We start from the raw sequence: 18,418 nt of genomic DNA on the forward strand, positions 1-18,418 counted from the left end.
TCATGATTTTACACTGGGCCAGAAAGATTAATTTCCTGCATTCAGCGCAATATATGCACGACTTATCTAAAATTGGACACTGCTCTATCGAATAGTTTGATGTCAAATCTTTCTCAAGCGTGCATGAAAAAATAGTTACAGCCATATTACAGACCTCAAAGACTACAATTCATTTTTGCCGGCATTTTTGTGGCAGGAAGTCTTTTATTTCTGAAAACTGTGTGACATTATGACCTTTTCGTATTTCCAAAAACATTTACTGTACTGTATCAGGTTGACAGAATAACTCTATCATGCTTCTATTAAAAGCTGGGAACTGTATTGCCAAAGGTGTTTATGCAACAACAAATTAATCACAAGAAAATTCATTCCCTTTGCGCACACAAGTACAAACAAACGTTTTACAGTAATGCAATATTAATTCTTGATAAAACTTCAAACATTCAAATGCGGTTTTTAAAATATCTGGAAAGATCAGATAGGACCAAATTGCCAAATGGCGGGCAAAACGACTGTAATCAAAAGACAACTCTGGACGGGCATATTTGGCTAAGGTCAAAAAACACAAAATTGGCAAAAGTGGGCGGTTACGCATTTGTGGGGTACAGGCAATTAATCTTCATTCCAGACTTTCTGATACCATTTACGTGGCTTCCGGCGTAGATACATGTGGTCGACATATTGGCACAAACACCAGGAGCGTGGACAATGCTTGGGTGTGGTCGGGACGCCTTCGACAACTTCCGGTCGTGCGGTAACGTCTTCAAAGCCGAAATCTTCCACTTTAGTGTTACTGAACATTAATCGCTTCCGAACCAGCTCCTTCACATAAGGTTGGACGCAGTGCAGCATCAGTTTCTCTGCTTTGTCCATGGGCAGCGCATCAGGTTCGCCAAAATCACGACTGTAGGTCGGATCGTAAATACTAGGTCTACTCTGAAATATTTAAGAAAGCACTTGTTATGTTTATCAACTGTATGACGATTTTTACGTTTTATCCTTTCTATTATTTATCTGAAAAAAGTCTGCAACTTTTGCTTATGTGATGGGAAAAAAGTTGTTTAAAAGTCACTTAATAGAAACATAGATACTTTCTTTGGTAATATATATAACGTACCAGTTTGAGTTGTTCCAGCAAATGCGCAATACTGGCAAGGCACGGAAGGACGTCATAATGCAAGATAACCACAACCACCTGAAGTAAAAATTGTATGCACAACGGTGCAAGCATTTGCTTTTTTACTTTGTACAGACTGGTTAATGCCATAGATCTAGCAGAGAATAAACAGGAAGCAAAGGTCTTCCTGACTTCATCCAGTATTCCCGCTTGACCTTGTATCGTACCTTATGCATCGACAATTTCCCCCTGTCTTCAACTCCAATCATCAACCTCTGCTTGTTCAAAAATTTATTTGCATTGGCAACCACAGTTCGCAGACCGTCATTCATCTGTGAAATATTTCACAACAAATTAATGATTCGTTAATGCAACATAAAATTTAATATGAAAATGCAGCAAACTAAATCCTTAAAATACCTTCTTTTTTCCATATAGGCAAAGACACATGCCCAGGCCGGAAAATATTAACCACAACAAACCGGCTACAAACAGGCTCTGAAAATTAATTACCGTAATAAACCTGGAGCACACAACGATCAATTTCGATAGCTTACAAGTCCGCGAAGTCCAGAAAACAGCAGAGCCAGTAAAACCACAAGGGTGATGAACAGCCATATCCCAATGACTCGCTTATACAGAATGACATAGGTTCGGAAGCGGTAATTGGTGACTAGAACGTCCAGACACATAACGTAGTCCTCCAAAGGAATCTTTTAAGAAGAAAACTGTCAGCAATAAAATCTGAGACGTAATAAAACCTTTGCAAATACTGGATATACTACAGTAAGTTACCAAGATGCATTACTTGAAATTAACAGAATCGAAGTTCGCGTAAAATTAATATCAAATTCGTACATTCATTATTATGTTATACCATAAATCTGACGATGAATATTGTATATGCCAAATGCCAAGGTACGTAACCATACATTACTATTCCAAAGAGCAACTGCCAACGAACAAATTCATCAGGACGCTTCGTGTATTTTAATAAGATAGCTGACGGTGAAACATTCCTGCCTTTTTCAGTAAACTGGATCCAGCCCAGCGCTCTGTGGGCCATGCATACCTGCAGCACATTTACGACCTTCTGCGGAACCATTTCCGGGTGGTAAACGGGCGGAGTGACCCATTCCCATTTCTCGTTGGTAGCCTTCAGGGTGGTCAGCACTTTACCATTTTCAGCTTCATCTGTAAAACAATCAACGCGTCAACGTATTCGCATATCAGAAATGTTAATACAAATAATAAGTAACATAAAAATTGCAATCAAAAATGCTGTTTTCTGTTACAGTCTCCTTTATAAACACATTCTTTATTTTTCATAATACAGTAGGCATCAGAATTTCCATTGGTGATTTGCTGACATGTGTTTACAACCCAGTTTTTTTATTTTTTCATAGTGAGCAAGGGAAAAGTCGACAGACAGCTGACCTGCAACGCCAACGACAACCCAAACACAGCACGCAACTTGGTAAACTGCTTACGTACCGATTTGTATTGTCGTGTCTGGCGACAAGTGGATATTATCTGACGCGGCATTGAAATCCAGAATCTGCTGTACGCGGCTAACATCCTGCAGTTCTTGCACGGTGCGGGAAGTCGATTCGGTTGGCAAGGCGGAAGTGGCGAGATTGACAACATCGGGAGGGGGATAATCGGATTTTCGCGGCGGTCGTGGCAAATTAATCTGGACACCCGACGCGTCAACAGCCCCATTGTCGGTCAGCCCCGGCGTCCTGTTGCGGTCCGGATCCTCGAAACGCACCCAGGTTCCGGTGACAGAATGTTCAGACGGCTGCAGATGGGAATCCATGATAAACAAATCCGCTGAAGCACAATATCAGCATATGGGATTTCACCGACGTACACAGTGTGGCAATCGCTTGGGTCACGCTGTGTGGGTTCTAGGATGCTAAATCAGAGACTTGCGCATAGCAAACATGAGTGATGTTGACAGCAAACAACGCGCTGCAACACCGTGATGCTGTATATTCTTGCAGATATGGTAGTAAAACGAACTTTGGTGAGCGATCTATCATTATTTATTACCGTACGCGAACGTAATAATTGTGGACTGCGTCACCGTGTAAAAGCGGATATTTATACACGCATTCAATGCTGCAAGGTAGCGCAAACGGTACATACGGTGGAATATTCTATGCATCAGCAGTCATGGCACACATGTACAGTGTACCTACCCGTGAAACTGAAAACATCCCCACCGCCGCTCACTCATTATTATTGATCATAAGAGTATGAGTGAAAATCAAAAACTGCAACGCAGGTAAAGAAGCATGTCGAGAAACCTGTTCTTGTCCTGCGGTGTGTATACGGCAAATCAAAAAAATGTGGATGTAACACATACGGTCAGTAAATGCCAGTACACGTACGTGTTCGTACAGGTGAAGTGAATGGTTGGAATGCATCCGGCAGTCAAAAACTAAAAAATTTATGGTATTGTACAGCTAGTGCAGTGCCATATGACTTTGTCCAAGCGTGTGCGAAATGAGATACTACTTTATCCCATTACGCGGGAGTACAGAGCTATTGCATAAGTCGACTCTCTTTTTTAAAGCAAGAATAACTACTAATACACTCCTGATTGTGAACAAAACACATTAAGCTTACTTTCAGTTTCAAACGCAACAAGGAAATGTTGCGGATATCATTTACAGTATTTTATACACTCCAAAGGAAGTACTGTACTTGATATCTTTATTTTGTCCCACAATCGATCGATGTGCATGGTACCTTGAAGATTTGACTGGTGTATATGGTGCACCTGTTCTTGATATATGGGGCACCGCAATTTCTTATCACTTTATGAAACATGCTCCGCAAAACTGTTCTCGACATTGACCTGGTGTTGAGAAAATACAACACTTAATTGATGGCAGATCAATAACGCTTTGTATTTCACCTGATCTCCTGACAAAACAGAGGTAGCATACAGATTCTTTTCTGGATGAACCACAAAGCATGCGTTACACTTAATAAGCTATCCCAGACGTAGCAGTTACTGTACTGACTGACGGCAACGTGGAATAGAAGCGTCCACGAGAAGTGCAATTACTTGAACTGTACAACTGTACTCGTACATTAAGTAATCTTGCTTTCAAATAAGTGACGCTAAAATCAAATATATTTCGCCTTTGTAAAATATCACGTTATCATGTAGAGCCATAAACTACCGGATCGATCGTCCAGGTGCGAAAGATGCATTGATTGACCGCTGTCACCGGTGCGGCGTCCAGTGTGCTTACAACAAATGTTACGAGTACGAATCAATTAGGTCAGGAATATTAATTTTATTTTTCCGTAAAATGCAGAAGCACACACAGTAAAAAGTACACCGTGATATGGCAATGTGAACAGAATTAAATCCTAAAATTAACTGACCTACCGTGACTGTGTCGTTATACTGATTAAAGTATACAATCTAAGAAATGCTCGTCATAAATAAAAATTAATCATAAATATTTACCGTTTTTCGATAACGTCGTCCGATGTGACATGGGGAAGTTGTTTAATATTTCGCTTCCCATCCGCATTATTTTCAGGTGGAACGAAAAGGAACGTTGTATGATTTACAATTTTGCAGATGCAGAAAGCGTGCAATAGTTTAACTCTCTTGTTGCAATTCGCCAAACAAATTTTGCCGAACTTAAAAAATCGCATCACTAGCACCTCACAAGGGACAAAACATGGAACAAATCACCGAAACCAAACCCAATACAAAAATCAGTAGCTAAACTTTTAACATCGACAACGAATACATAAAGCAGTATTTATGGACAGTCGAAAAGACCCACGAAGCTGCTAAGAACGTATCTAAGTACGCTTTGGTCTGACACCCGTTTAACCATTAAAGCGCTGTGCCAACTGCAATAGTATCTTAAGGGCAGGCATGAAAGAACTAATCTCCACAAACGATGCACCGGTTGCTATATGCGCGTGTACTGCTACAGCCTGTCCAAGATCTCCCATCTGGATGCACTGGACCATCTGATGGAGTCCCATCAGTGTATTCGAAGATAATTTCCCCGCTCGAAAAGAATCATTCAATAATTCCAGTTTCTTGTAAACATCATCCAGTTTTCTTACTGTGTGCTGGAAAGAGAGAAGATCCTCTCATAGTAACGAAGCAAGAGTTCGACATTAAAACCAAAGTTCTAATTTATTACGGATCCTTTAATTACCCCGTCACCCATCGAACTGGCTTTTTCTCTTGATATGTTCCACAATTGTGCGAAACCATCCGCAATGGGCACATGCTCAGCAGGTATCGGAGCTTTTTCAGTCGAAACTTCCTTTTCTGGCTCAGCAGGAATAAAAGGAGTCTCCTACAACAGCGCAAAAATGAAGACAAAATAGGCCAACCAGAATTTTCCGACAATTTTGAAACAATCAAATCAGTTAAAAACGCCAGCCCTGCTATAAAAAGCGTACACTGGTGGTCATAGCAGCCGGTGGAGGGTGGATCAAATTGGTAGTCGGCCTAATGCCATAGCCCGTGATAGGTACTGGAGCATTAGGCTGTGACGAATATTGCGGTATAGGTGGTACTTCCTGACCAGGCACTACTGGCAATGGCTGAAATATTGGATTCACCGCAGCGCTAGCAGGTGTTTGCGACACACGTCGAGATAACAATGGGGGAGGGTCGTTCCAACTACCAGGTGCTTTAACATGCTGGTAGGAAGGCATCAATGGAACGTTTTCCAGCCCTGGCTGAACTTGCTGCGGCAGGGTTCCAGGATAGTTTTGCGCTTGACTCGGGGAAAAATAGGACTGTGTTGGAAACGAATGCAAACCCGAATTAGCAGGTAAAAGCGGAGGCATTCCCGCTGCAGGTGCGAACAACGGTGGCGCCGGTGTAGCTTGGGGGCGGGATGGTCGTGGGGGCTCGGGAACAGCAGAGCGGTGGGTGTGGTCGTATAAATTCCAAGCAGACTGTTGCTCGTGCGCTGAGAACGGTTGAAACTATTACTCAATTATCAATACACCGAAATGAAATTACAGTACAACAGATCACATACTATTGCCCGCAGGAGGATTCATTGTACCCATAGCTGATGGTGGCGATGTGTAGGATACCCCGACAACGGAGGGATTCATGAAGTTCGGTGCTGCGGTAGGGTAACCAGTACTTGCGAACGGTGCCGCCGGTCCCGGTCCATACTTATTCGGCGCCGTGTTGGAGAGAACTGTGCCTCCGCTCTTAGTGTGTCGGCGCAACGACATTATGGCGGTCGACATAGGCGACTGCTTCATTCCAGTCTCTCGTAAAGCCGCTCTCGGGCCCAGTGCCATATACAAATGGTGTTTTAATGGAAGCAGCGTGCTCTGTAAATCATAATAGCTTAAAAATTCTCCAATCAACCATATTGGGTTCTTCTCAACATACCGATGAATCCCTGCTCAAGAAGCGCAAGGCTAGCCCCGCTTCGCCTTCTGAAGCAAGGTAGTTCGCGTAATCGTGAAATAATTTATCAATATGCGGCCCAAACGGTCGTGTTCCATTAAGACTAAAGCCGCCGCTGGCGATCAAAACCTTTTCTGCAGTGGTATGCAGCAATTCGGCAGCAGTCCCAGCAGAAAGCGGTTCCTGGCGCAACCACAATTCAACGGCTTTATCAATGTTTCCAGAACATAAGTAGCACAGTATACTCTGTTTAAGCAGCAATCCATTAACTTCAGTTTCCAAACGCTGACCGAGTGCATCTAAGACAGCAATTGGACATAAAAATGCTTTCCAGAGGCACATAAATGCAAACGATGATCAACTTACCGGCAAACGTCTGGAACTCCTCTTTAGGTAGATAATTAATTAACGCCGCTATAATTTCTCTCCAGCTGTCGATTCGAGCTTTCTGAAGCAGAAATTCAGAATCCTTTTTGACAAGTGCATACACCAGACTAGATAGATCCGATCCGTGAGATGCAAAATATTTTTCATGGATGTTCCAAAAAAGTTCTGGCAAAAACGATGTACTGCCTACTAAACTCAGCATAACAGCCTCCGCTTCACGGTCATGTTCCAAGCACAATGATGCAGCTTTCTGTACATTTCCAGTTAAAAGGGCGCGAGTGATTTTGCCATTAGTGTCTAAAATTGTGGAATCTTGTCACAACCGTTCTTTTTCATATGCTGCTCATTTTTTCACCTTTCCCGGTTGAAATCTTGAATGTCGATCCAACTGGCTTCTTTAAGATTTCTGAGCCGGGTGATTCTTTTAAATTCACATCCGAAGGTTTTTCTCCGTTGGACATGGAACTTTCAGTCTGCAAACGCAAATCATTATGAGTTAAAGATTTGAAATCGAGCACCAATAAAATAATGTTCCGGTAAAATCCATCTTGAATATAAACACACATCATTCAAAAGCGATTCCTTCTCGGGTCCATAGCCCAACAAACTCAAAACGGTCTGCCGATGGTCTGACTCCAACAGTGACTGCAAAGATAATAAAAAACTGCAATGCTTAACAATACACCTAATACGCATTACAAAAACGTTTGAAACAATCGGACTTTGCTCCATCCTGTACCTTGATAAATTTCCATTCCTCTCGTTCCTGATGATTTTTGACACTGGAAATTTTAGCATCACAATATTCTTTATGCTGATTTTGCATCAGGTATTGCTCCAGGATACTGCCTTGTTGGACAATATGTCTCGATGTTGTAAGGCGGTCCAGCTCCAAAATACTGATGTTTTCGTCACTAAAACTTTTCATGATTTTCCCATCAAACTAAAGCAAAAAAGTGACTTTTAAGTATTAAACCTACATTTTCTCAGCAAGAGATTCATCAAACGTACAGAAAATGCAAAAGATCCCGGTCGTCGCAACCATTTTGGCGCTTTTTTAATGCCCTCAAATCCAGAGTCCGCTTTCATGCCCGTCGTAAGAGGTCCGAAATCCATACCAGGAAAAGAATCGGCCAACTATATTGAGCTCACATTAACACACTGCAAAACTCGCAATGAAGAAACAACGCACGGCACCTTCGAGGGTGTAACGGGTGCTGCAGCGTGGCCATCTGGACCTCCAATAACACTGTAAACGCCGACAGCATTGCTGGATGAAGCTGAGAAAACGGACGGAATTCTCGGACACCACCCCACTTCGAAAGTCCACTGCTTGGTCTGTGGCAGGGAATACACAATCTAAAACAAACAATTTGCGTCGTTCATACACGGCAACCTTGCCCACACGAAACTCGAACGATTACGCAAAAGTGACAGCAGTTCAACTGCTTATTGAAACACCACCAGCGTATTTCACAATTTTCAAAGGACGGGCACACTCTTCTTAAGGAATGAATACCTCGCCTTTGCTGCCTTCACTGACATCCCAGCAGTAGACGCACCCATCCTTTCCAGTGCTCAAAAGAAGATCAGCATCATGAGGGCACCAAGCCACGGACAAGATACCACTGAAGAGAACGACCGAAATATGTACACAGGCAGTATACCGCACAGAATATGCATGACTTGTTGAATTTCTTAAAACTTAGAAAGCAAGTAGAGCCCTGCAGAAAGTGCAAAAACACTTTAATCCGTATGGCCGAATTGGAACGGGTAAAAGCACCCACCGGAATCAGCAATTTTAATACTGTAAGGAATCATTAATTAAGTCAACATAAATTTCTGTTATACCAAAACCTATCTCCAATCAGGAACTTTAACCCACTGTTAAAATTATATCTAAATGAAACGCGTTTCATGAACGCGCACATTTTAAGCAGCATTTCCAGTTTTACGGAACTAGCACTTGTAAGCGTACCGCTGATGGCCTTCTAATGTTTTCACAGCAGAGGATGCATTTCGCAGATCCCAGATCTGTACGACAGGCGTATGGTCGTCTTCAGACGCTAATGCGAGTTGTGTGGCTATTTCAGGATTCCAGTCGAGAGATTTGTATCGTACCTAAAACCATATGTGTCCCAATAAACCATATGGTTGTACGTGCATGTAGCAATACAGTGCACAAGGACACTTCGTGCATTCAAACTATTTCAAATAGCGCTTACACGAGAATTCTGGTCACCGAGCTTTATAATCGAATCGTGCTTCCGCAAATCCCACAACACGCATCGGGTAGAATATGCAGACGCGAAAATATAGTTGATTTTCCGATTCCACGATACTGCATTTACTTCGTCAATAGGAAACGATTTGGGCCCGGCAGAAATGCCTTCTTGCAGTGTATTCAAATCCCAAATCAGAACTTCCGATTCCATTGCACCGCTTGCCATCAAATTAGGCTAATTTCAACATACAAGCATAAATGAAATAATACGGGTATAAAGGAGGTAATTCAACAAAAAATTTTATGGCTCAGAACAGAGAAAGGGACCGAAACGCTCGGTCAATTTTTTTAATATCCTTATAATTCAAATGGAAACAAACGGTGGCACAGGCGTAATGATTTTTTAGGGAGGCCGTAAGTCTATTTACGTCTTTGTCGAAATGTAGTTAATACTTCCACTAATAAATAAAAGGTGTAAACTTAATCGATTCCAAGTTAGTGTTTATTATGATGTAAAGTAAAATACTTTCACAACCAGACGACACATGCTAATTTCAGTTACCTATGTCTGAACCGGCTTAGCGGGAACGAAAAACGCTATGCTTTACTATTTCGTCTCACCAAAAGGGGGGAAATATCCAGAGCGTGGACGGCGCCAGTGTGGCAGCTGATCTGTTTAATGACAGCGTTGCCGCTGTCCCGCTTTAAGATTGCGTCCGCGGAATATGCAACAATCCCGTTCTCCACACCCGCCACTAGGACGCCTGCAGAGGAGGCTTGACTTCCCACCTGGGAGATGGGACTCCAGACCAGTTTGTAGATTCTCTGATCGCACGCAATTGAGCCGCGCACAGGAGCATCAAGTGAGTCGCTACCGACGCCGATTTCCAAAATATCCAGTGTGGCCGCCGTGCTGCAAGTAATTTTCATTATATTTCCAGATAAAATTTTTAACACCCTGCTACAACGCGCCTATAACGATTCTGAGTTGTTCCTAGCAGCCTTTAGGCAGCGCAGATATATAATACCGTAATATCTATAACCACACCTGAACGTGGCATCCACTTGAGAAGCAGATGTTCCACATGCCAACATGGTTACAGTGTGGTTGACTGGCGACCACGCAACATTCGCCGTATGGTGGATCTCCGAAATCCGCATTTTCACGGGACTGGAGGACGTGCTCTTTTAAACACTCGATCAAAACGGGAACTTCGACGTGGAGTCTGACACGATGTTTAGTCACCTGTAACTCGCTGTAAGGAATGATTTTTGTCGAAAACCTGGTATCAAATTTAGCCCTGACAGAAGTCAACAAGGGCGACCCACAGCCGGATAGCACTTTTTAGAGAAAAACAGCAAAAATAAACCCTAAGAATCTCTAGAAAATCCAATTTACCGAATTGGTGAGTTGGCAAAACAGAGAAAGAATAAACGATAAATCCCAACAAAACCATATGAATAAACTTTTGAAAAATTTCTTGACGTGATTGATTTCATTGGCATCGGGTGTGTGCGTGTGGGTGCACGCTTGCGCAAAGCGTGCACGGAAGTGAACTGACGTGGTCAACCGGGTTTCCGACAAAAGCTGACCACTGCTGCCAGACAACCGCAGCAGGCAACGGTGAACGGAGTGCATCCTGCGTGGTATGAAACAGAAAAAGCTGTGAACAAATTGAACAACTCGTACGTATATTGGAAATTTGGAATCTGTTTTGAACTTATGCTCTTATTGCTAACACCGTTTATTAAATTATAAATTAGAAAGCTGGATAATTACTGTACTTCCGCAGTTGAATAAAATCAAGTATACCAAAAGCTAACTTTGACATCGGAACGTTCAATATGTCTAGTACTGATGAGGCTCCAGTTTGTGTTAAGGAAGCGATGTGTACCTTCCTTATTTGTGTATCTTTTAGTGCTGCAATCGGCTTCGTTTTCTCCGCCTTTCCGTTCCAGCGGTAGCTGATCCATGAAAATCACTTTCGACACAATTTATTTGATTCCTCCGAAGTATCTGTAACAAATACGGTAACCAAATTTTGATATTTATATAGATGTAAAAAGCGGGAATCCTTTGTGGACTTCGCGTTTTTCCCTGACATTCCACCTGCCTGTCCATCCAAAGAAATCTACGAAAACTGCAGTTTGCGTCAGTGCAAACTTCGCCACAAAAATACTGGCGCGGAGCTGATAAAGTCTTACATCTGCGGAGCAACAAAGAGCCTGGACGTGGCTGTTCAAGTACTGACGCAATACCGGATTGCATGGTTGTTGATCGGAAAAGTCTTGGATGGAGTGCGCGTTCGAGTGATCGTAGATTTCTGGAACACTTGTAATTGTGAGGGTGCAAGAAAAGTCTTGGAATTTATGATCGCGTGTGGTGTCGAAATACGGTCCAACGCAGCACAGAAAAACGGATTTGGAAGAAGGAAGGGAACTTTTCACCATAAATTCGTTGTCATAGACGAGGAAGTTCTGTTGAACGGCTCTTTGAATTTCACTAACGACGCGGTTCTGGTTAATAGTGAAGCATGTCTGTTTACAAATGATAAGAATCTAGTTGCGACGTTTACTTTGAATTTCAATGAATTGTGGGAGAAATTTCCACAGATAGTTTGACAAGCTCTGAATGCTGCAGTACTAACGATGAAAACCAAAAGTTTTGGATTTTTGGCTACTCGGTGTACGTCATATTTCAGTACTTATTAATCCTAACAAATTTTTCGCGGAATTAACATTTGAGAGGCTCTAAACCGCATAATCCCGTGATTACTCCGCGGCACGCTTTATTATTATTCATAAAAGATTTCAAAACAGACAACAATTTACACTCAACAACTTTCCGAGAGAAAGTCAGATGTGTACGTATTCAATCATCAGGAATGCTGTTCCGGTTATAAAACTCCACCAGAGTGTTTGCCTCTATGCTAATCTGCTCTTGCAGTATTGTACGGGTAGCCCGAAGGTAAATAACCGAAAATATGAAGCAATCCAAATATCCCAGTTCCATTTTGGCATGCGTATCCAGCAACTGTCTTGCTGCTTCGTGGTTCATTTGTGTCAGCGAAGTATTCCCAGATTCAATACCGTATTCCATATCTTTGAACCTTTTTAACGAATGAAAATTCCGCAACAGGGATTTGCACTGTTCATATAATATTTTCTGTCGGTAGAGCCGCGGAAGATCCACAAAAAGGAAGTGTTCCGTACGCCCCGGTTCGAACTGTGCAACATGAGATGTCCCCTAAAATTAAACTTCCGTCAAACTCGAAGCTATTATCGGTTACGAGCCTTTAGCAACGTATTGGATCCAGTAGTGTGACTAAAATTTAAGTCAAACGCACCATCAAGTCAATATATCCCAGTCGGCACAATTCATTAACACCAAACCGAAGTTGACTGGTGTGGGCAAACAATTCGCTTTCCAAGGCTCTGAGCTGTACGTACGGTTTTGGGTTTCTTATCAGATAGTGCATCACCGTTCTGGCCAACTGAACTTTGGGTAGCTCTGCTCGCAAAACGTCATAAAGGAACTGTTCTGACCACACACCCAGTAATCTGGCACCTTTCAAAACGAAACCAGTTTCTCCAGCAACACCAAGAAATCCATCGCTATGACTGGCCAACATGGTGAGATTCTGCACGACACTGCTCAGGTCGTAGCCGTCTTTTACATTGTCAGGCAGGGAATTAAACACAAGCTCCCCTGTAACCGGTTGAAAGGACTCGTCGCAGCAAAATTCTATTCGCGGCGTACTGAGTATCGCTGCACGACACAGCCCAAGGAAAACTTCCCGACCTGCAAATATTGATGCTCTTACAGTTTATAAAAATAAAAAATGACAAAATCTTAACCATTTAAATCAAATGCATGATTCGATATCTGGTTCTATCTAACAGCAGAACCATTATTACTAACAGCAGAACTTCTACTGTAACAAACCTGCATGAACGGCTGAATCATTTTCCAATCGATTCCGCATGAGATGCAACAAAAAAATCACAAAGAGCCTGTGATAATTGGGTTTCAACACGTAGCTAGTCCAAGACTGCTTACGCGCAGCTGCATCAGGATCAATTCGAAACAATTCATCGCTCGGTTTCTTCAGCGGATCAAAAACCACGACTGCTCGCGCCTGGACTAACAGGCGCAATTCCACCATCCACATCTCCGAAGTTCCTTTTAATTTCTCCAGCTCTTTAATAACGTCCACTGCCGTAGCAGAAGCAAACGCAAAAATGACCGACAGCACTTGCGCAGCGGCCTCACCCAGTATTTCTTCAGCTGCTTGGCAAAGAGCCGGTTCCATGATGAAGTAGAAGATCCTGTTCAGATCCATGCTGATAAATGGCTCCTCTTCTGATAACTCCGGATACGAATTGAATGCAAGGAGATCATTTTGATAAAACTTGTGCAAAATATTTTCAATCGGTTTTTCAGAAAGTCGAGCCCGTGGGAGAACTTTTCCTGCTCGTCGATGTATGTCACTGATCAACATTTCTCCATTCTCCAACAGCACTCTTCCAACCGCGGCTTCCGTTTGACCAAACTTATGGCGCAAAATCACACATGCTAAATCTACCTCGATCGAAGTCATATTATTTACAGTAGATGGAACTCTTTTACAACTTTCACTACAGACCTGACACTTTTCAGTTTTCATATGTTTTGCAACTTTTGCTTTTATATTTTTTATTTTAAAACTCCAGTAGGTAAAGCTGTATGCACTTCTCAAATCTGAGGCAACATAATATTATTTAACATAGCGAAATGCAAATCCACCCGCCACCTCGAGAGTACCTAGCTGTCTGCTCAGCTCGCTCAATAGAAAGGACTATTGGTTTTCGAGGCGGTGGTTACCTACTTCGTGAATGGTGATGAAAAAAATTGCTAAAATTGATGATTTTTGGAGGATTTGTTTAGTGTTTAGTGTTTACCAATAATGTTTGATAAAAAGGAGTGATATACCGTAAGTATTCCGATAAAGGTCGGCGGATTGTACAGGCGCTGGGTAAACTTGGTGTGTTAAAATTGGCTATTGGCAAGTACTTACTATAGTGTGAGGAGGACTGGTAACCTACCGTTAGACGTCATCACTCTCGCATACACGGGAGGGCGGCTGACATGGTGACAGATGCGCGTTTTTCACGGTTTTTCTCAGTATTCTCAGAATATTTCTTTTCTCTTCTATTTCTAGCCCCTTATGTTTGGGTTTCTAAATTCAATATGATCTTTTAAAATATCAGAAAGCTTTAGAAGAGAAAGGAACTGAGAATATCTTTTAAAAAGGACAAGAAAATCTGTGGATCAATTGTAAGCAATAGCACAGCAGTGCAATCTGTATGCGACAGTGATGACGTAGTCGACCGTTGCACAGTCGGTTCCCAGTCCTTCTACCTATAGTAAGTTCTTGCTATTGGATATCCAGTCTGATATTTGGGAACCGGAAAATAGGGAGGATCATGGATCAACTCAACCATATGTTTTACCATGTAAAGGATTCGGAGCTGCAAGGTGCTTCCGTGGATGAAAAAATGCTGACGATTCTTGATCATAAAGGTGTCCTTCAGAGAACTCCGGTGATTGTAAGTGGCAAAACTAACCGTTCAGGAGATATTCTGCTGTGGTGCACAGTGCACTGGGCAGATAACTAATGTACTTACAATAACTTACTGACTTACAGCAGTTACAGGTTGCAGATACAATAGTTTACAGTAATTTGAAAGCATTTACCGATTTCAGGACGAACGATGGATAGTCTTAAGTTTTTCGTGTCGGTATCAGCCGTACCCTGTGGCCGTATTGTGCGGACCCGGAGCTTCTGCTGACAAGAAGACAACAGAATTCTTGAATGCCTGGCGAGACGCGGCTAGAGTGTATTGCGACGAATTGACGAAGTTGTTGAATATGACCTACGATCGGTTTTGGTGCCATGCCTTGTTTCGATCGGATCAGCTGCTTCATTTTCTTCGGTCGTTTCTTATGCACGGAACCCGCTCTTTCGATTTGGTAGCCATGAGTAAGGACGATTTATCACTTCATTCGCGTATCTCGGGATTGGTATTTATTTGCGTTTTGACGCTTTGTTGCAATCGTCGAACGAAGGTAGGCGTGTTTGGTTCGCATTTGTTCGCACTCGGCGCTGTATGCACGCATTAATGACCGTTAGGGACCTACTGCATTAGTTAAGTTTTTAGATTTTACTAAGAAATTATTGGGGAGGTATTTTGAAGTATTTTTTAATACTAATGTATTGTACGAGTAAATGCTTAGTGTATTGGATTGGAAAGCCTAGATAAATTCTTTTATGGCATATAAAATTTCGTGGTTTTCAAAGCATAGAGAGATAAATTAATTTATTGTTACTTAAACATTAAAAAATCTAATTCAGTGTTATTAATAGGATGGTTTTAACGTTGCAGCACGAACATATTTCTCCGAAAAGACATGCTGCCTTCCTGCAGAAATTTATCAAATTACCTTTCCTGTTTGACATGTGTGCCCTGTATGGACAAGAAGGTATGCGACATGAGTTCCTGAAAAAGATTCTGTTTGTCTGCTTCAAAGAATACCGGCGGCTTCTAACGGAGATCCGAAACGGAATCCGCGATTTAGGCGATACGGTAAAATTACAGTTTTGTGCTTACATTTTGTAGAACTTTCATTTTTTGAATGCTTCGTCGTGGCACGTTTTTGTTAGATTTAGCTTTTAGGAGTATTGTTAAAAAAAATTTTGCTCTAGATTTTTCATTTATGGGAGGAAAAGTTTTGTGGCACGGATGAAATGTCGGTACCCTCACTGGAAGGTTTCCCATCGGAAGATTTGGTTTTGGCCAATGGTTACATTTGCGATATCACCTGTTCCCTACAGCGCTTTGTTAGAGCGGTTGCTGGCAACACGGATATTATTGCGGCCATACGAGATGCTAAACTGGCGGCTAGGTAATATCTTACAAGTTTTATTGTGTGTACTGTAAAAATGTCTGTTACGCTGATTGTTTGCGTGTTTGATCAGACTCATTCAACTGGGAAATACCGTTATCTGGAATATCAATAAAGAAATTTGCAATAGACTGAACGATAGTGCTTCTCATATTGCGGTTGAATTGGATTCCCTCAGAAAGGCTCACCGCCAGGGCATGTTGATTGAATTCGCCATTGTGGATGTCTTCCGCCAGTTGGAGTTGTTAGGTTTGGTATCCGATCCTGTCGTCCCCCAGGATATGCAAAAAGCTTGGGCAATATTGTTCGATGTCATACCGCAAAACAAACGCTTTGCAATTCTGTACGAAAAATGGACGCCCATTGGTGTGGATGTTAGCAAAGCGAAAAGCTCTGGAAAGCTTGACGAATCTGTTTTGGATCGCCTTGCACATTACGTCAAGGAAGCATTTCACAGTGAAAAGTTGCAATGGGTAAGAAAAAAATTGCATGAACAGGTTTGATATTTTAGTTTTCCCCTTAGTGCATTAACCCGCCGATTTTCTAGGATTATGCGGAAAGTGGCAAGCAACAGGTGCGAAGCAGTGTTATGTTGCACTGACGTGTGCATATTATTAACTGTAAGCGTAAATTTTATTTTTTAGCGAAAAGAAAGTGTTCCACTAAAAACAAAGCCCCCGTTGGATGCCCTAACCCAGAAAGCGGTCAGCTTCTCAGTGAACGATGACCATTTGGAAACCGCGGCTCAAGAAATTATGGGGTTACTGGGCGATAGCAACATAAATTACGTTAAGGTGACTAGACTGACAATATTTTTAACTTCCTTAGTTTGGGTTCACAGTGTTCTCTTTGCAGGCATGCTTGAAACATTTCAACATGGATAAGGATAAAGCTGTTGATGCGATTCTGAGCGGGGACGTTCCAGTCAGTCTTTCTGAACATATAGCTGATGTTACGTCCAGCGAACCATCTGTTCCGATACTTAAGCCTTCAGGATCGTCAAAAGGTGCTACAACGTCTGCAACATCAGCCGCTCCTTTTGGCAACATGCCAAATCTACAGGGCACAAGAAGTGGAGTGGTTAATCCGGGAAATTTCATTGAGAAGGTTTATTATGGCAAACGAGAGTACGATTGTAACTTAACATGCACTACAGCATTACGAGTATCAAACTTGGTGTTCTCATTTATTAGTTCGTACGAAGAAATTGAAGAAGGTGGGGTGCCGGATGATACGAAAGCGATTACTATTGCCATGGCCAGAGTTTATGACGATGAATACGACGATACGTACGATGATATCGAAGCTGATGATGTGATGCGCTTGAACGATCGGATTGATCTTGTTGAAAATGAACTGAAGCGAATGGGAAAGTATGAGCCGGCTTTTATCAGTGTTAATGTGATATTTTTTTACTTTTTGCGCTTTCTCAGAGACAAAGATAGTTCCGAAGAAGTGTCAGAGGATGAAGCCACTCCCGCTCAAAGAAAAAATGTCCCTCAAGGTATGCGTCCACAACAACGGCAAATTTCAAATCGTGGTGACCCGCAAGGAGCTCGTGGTCAAGGTAATTTCCGCGGTCGAGGCCGACCACCACGAGCACCAAGGGGGAATCAGAGGGTGCAGCACGATGAGGAGCCCGCACCCGAAATGTCTGCGGAGGCAAGACAGGCGAGAGCCGCTCAGTTGAATGATGTCTGGGTAGCTCAGATGGCGCAGAATTTCGAAGCCCAAACAAACAGACGAAATGCCGGCCCCGGAAATGCTCCTCGCGGAAACAGCGAGCAACAGGTGCAGAAAAATAAAGAACAGAATAAAGCCCATTACGCTAACCATAATCGAAAAGGCAGAGGTCAATGGAAAAGAAGTCAAGGAATGTACTAATATAGCTAAATTTTTACATATTGTATGATTGATTCGACATGCTTTTGACCGCTGGAATATGAAGACCTTTCAACCGGTGCGTATGTGTTCGGTGCTTTTAAGGTGTGAGCTTTTGATTAATACTGCGAATGATTGGAAAAACAAAATTGTCAGAATTTTAAGTAAAACCTTGCATCTCGTCAATTTGCGTATATTTGTATTTTGAATGATATTATGATAAGAATCATGAGATCAAGATTACAAAGTTTCTTTAAACACTAAAAATGTACTACTCGTAAGACTTAAAGTACTGTTATACAATGCACTATAACCGCCTGACGTCCTCACATCGAATGGAAAACTCCAGCAAGCAAATGCATCAGGCAGCCGACAGGTTTTACGCAGGTTGCTCTAGTTGCTCTAGGGCATCGAAAAAAATTGTTGTTATTT

At 42.2% G+C, this 18,418-nt stretch overlaps 3 protein-coding genes across 5 annotated transcripts; 1 reads left to right on the plus strand and 2 right to left on the minus strand.

The window, feature by feature from the left end:
- Positions 1-351: 351 nt before the first annotated feature.
- LOC129586350 (protein transport protein Sec31A-like) lies at positions 352-10,631 on the minus strand. Its single transcript, XM_055479532.1, has 23 exons — positions 10,208-10,631; positions 9,781-10,072; positions 9,161-9,394; positions 8,914-9,056; positions 8,455-8,563; positions 8,133-8,294; positions 7,947-8,072; positions 7,675-7,878; positions 7,500-7,580; positions 7,291-7,408; positions 6,915-7,232; positions 6,531-6,847; positions 6,163-6,469; positions 5,573-6,090; positions 5,323-5,466; positions 4,987-5,233; positions 2,612-2,950; positions 2,190-2,311; positions 1,675-1,830; positions 1,538-1,615; positions 1,345-1,449; positions 1,118-1,195; positions 352-936 (listed from the first exon to the last, which is right to left on the minus strand). The coding sequence occupies exons 1-23, from the start codon at positions 10,318-10,320 to the stop codon at positions 613-615; spliced, it is 4,635 nt and encodes a 1,544-aa protein (XP_055335507.1). The 5' UTR covers positions 10,321-10,631; the 3' UTR covers positions 352-612.
- Positions 10,632-11,942: 1,311 nt separating this feature from the next.
- On the minus strand, positions 11,943-13,875 carry LOC129586122 (uncharacterized). Its single transcript, XM_055479133.1, has 3 exons — positions 13,106-13,875; positions 12,507-12,961; positions 11,943-12,406 (listed from the first exon to the last, which is right to left on the minus strand). Exons 1-3 carry the CDS (start codon positions 13,824-13,826, stop codon positions 12,032-12,034), a joined length of 1,551 nt encoding a protein of 516 aa, XP_055335108.1. The 5' UTR covers positions 13,827-13,875; the 3' UTR covers positions 11,943-12,031.
- A 152-nt stretch (positions 13,876-14,027) lies between these two features.
- On the plus strand, positions 14,028-18,172 carry LOC129586121 (activating signal cointegrator 1 complex subunit 2-like). 3 transcript variants are annotated; one of them, XM_055479132.1, is made up of 11 exons: positions 14,028-14,132; positions 14,618-14,748; positions 14,906-15,268; positions 15,586-15,786; positions 15,906-16,105; positions 16,179-16,578; positions 16,653-16,679; positions 16,750-16,899; positions 16,961-17,232; positions 17,299-17,478; positions 17,539-18,172. In XM_055479132.1, exons 2-11 carry the CDS (start codon positions 14,626-14,628, stop codon positions 17,987-17,989), a joined length of 2,367 nt encoding a protein of 788 aa, XP_055335107.1. In that variant the 5' UTR covers positions 14,028-14,132; positions 14,618-14,625; the 3' UTR covers positions 17,990-18,172. The 3 variants fall into 3 exon arrangements, with proteins under 3 accessions (XP_055335107.1, XP_055335106.1, XP_055335104.1); XM_055479131.1 differs by having other exon boundaries at positions 14,061-14,183; XM_055479129.1 differs by having other exon boundaries at positions 14,115-14,132; positions 14,592-14,748.
- Positions 18,173-18,418: the final 246 nt, after the last annotated feature.

The sequence above is a fragment of the Paramacrobiotus metropolitanus genome, unplaced genomic scaffold (genome assembly GCF_019649055.1).
Source record: "Paramacrobiotus metropolitanus isolate TYO unplaced genomic scaffold, Prichtersi_v1.0 Parri_scaffold0000020, whole genome shotgun sequence".
Classification (NCBI taxonomy): Eukaryota; Metazoa; Tardigrada; class Eutardigrada; order Parachela; family Macrobiotidae; genus Paramacrobiotus; species Paramacrobiotus metropolitanus.

Bases quoted from the DNA above. Each gene is read 5' to 3' on its own strand.
- LOC129586350 (XM_055479532.1), bottom strand. From the start codon at position 10,320: ATGCGGATTTCGGAGATCCACCATACGGCGAATGTTGCGTGGTCGCCA. The intron at 8,073-8,132 runs GTGCCGTGCGTT...AGCTCAATATAG, and splicing joins CACCCGTTACACCCTCGAAG to TTGGCCGATTCTTTTCCTGG. The intron at 2,951-4,986 runs GTTAAACGGGTG...ATTGTGCTTCAG, and splicing joins GTTGGCACAGCGCTTTAATG to CGGATTTGTTTATCATGGAT.
- LOC129586122 (XM_055479133.1), bottom strand. From the start codon at position 13,826: ATGAAAACTGAAAAGTGTCAGGTCTGTAGTGAAAGTTGTAAAAGAGTT. The intron at 12,962-13,105 runs GTTTGTTACAGT...CAATATTTGCAG, and splicing joins TGATTCAGCCGTTCATGCAG to GTCGGGAAGTTTTCCTTGGG. The intron at 12,407-12,506 runs GTGCGTTTGACT...GTTTAATTTTAG, and splicing joins TGGGATATATTGACTTGATG to GGGACATCTCATGTTGCACA.
- LOC129586121 (XM_055479132.1), top strand. From the start codon at position 14,626: ATGGATCAACTCAACCATATGTTTTACCATGTAAAGGATTCGGAGCTG. The intron at 16,579-16,652 runs GTAAGAAAAAAA...CCGATTTTCTAG, and splicing joins ACAGTGAAAAGTTGCAATGG to GATTATGCGGAAAGTGGCAA. The intron at 16,900-16,960 runs GTGACTAGACTG...TTCTCTTTGCAG, and splicing joins GCAACATAAATTACGTTAAG to GCATGCTTGAAACATTTCAA.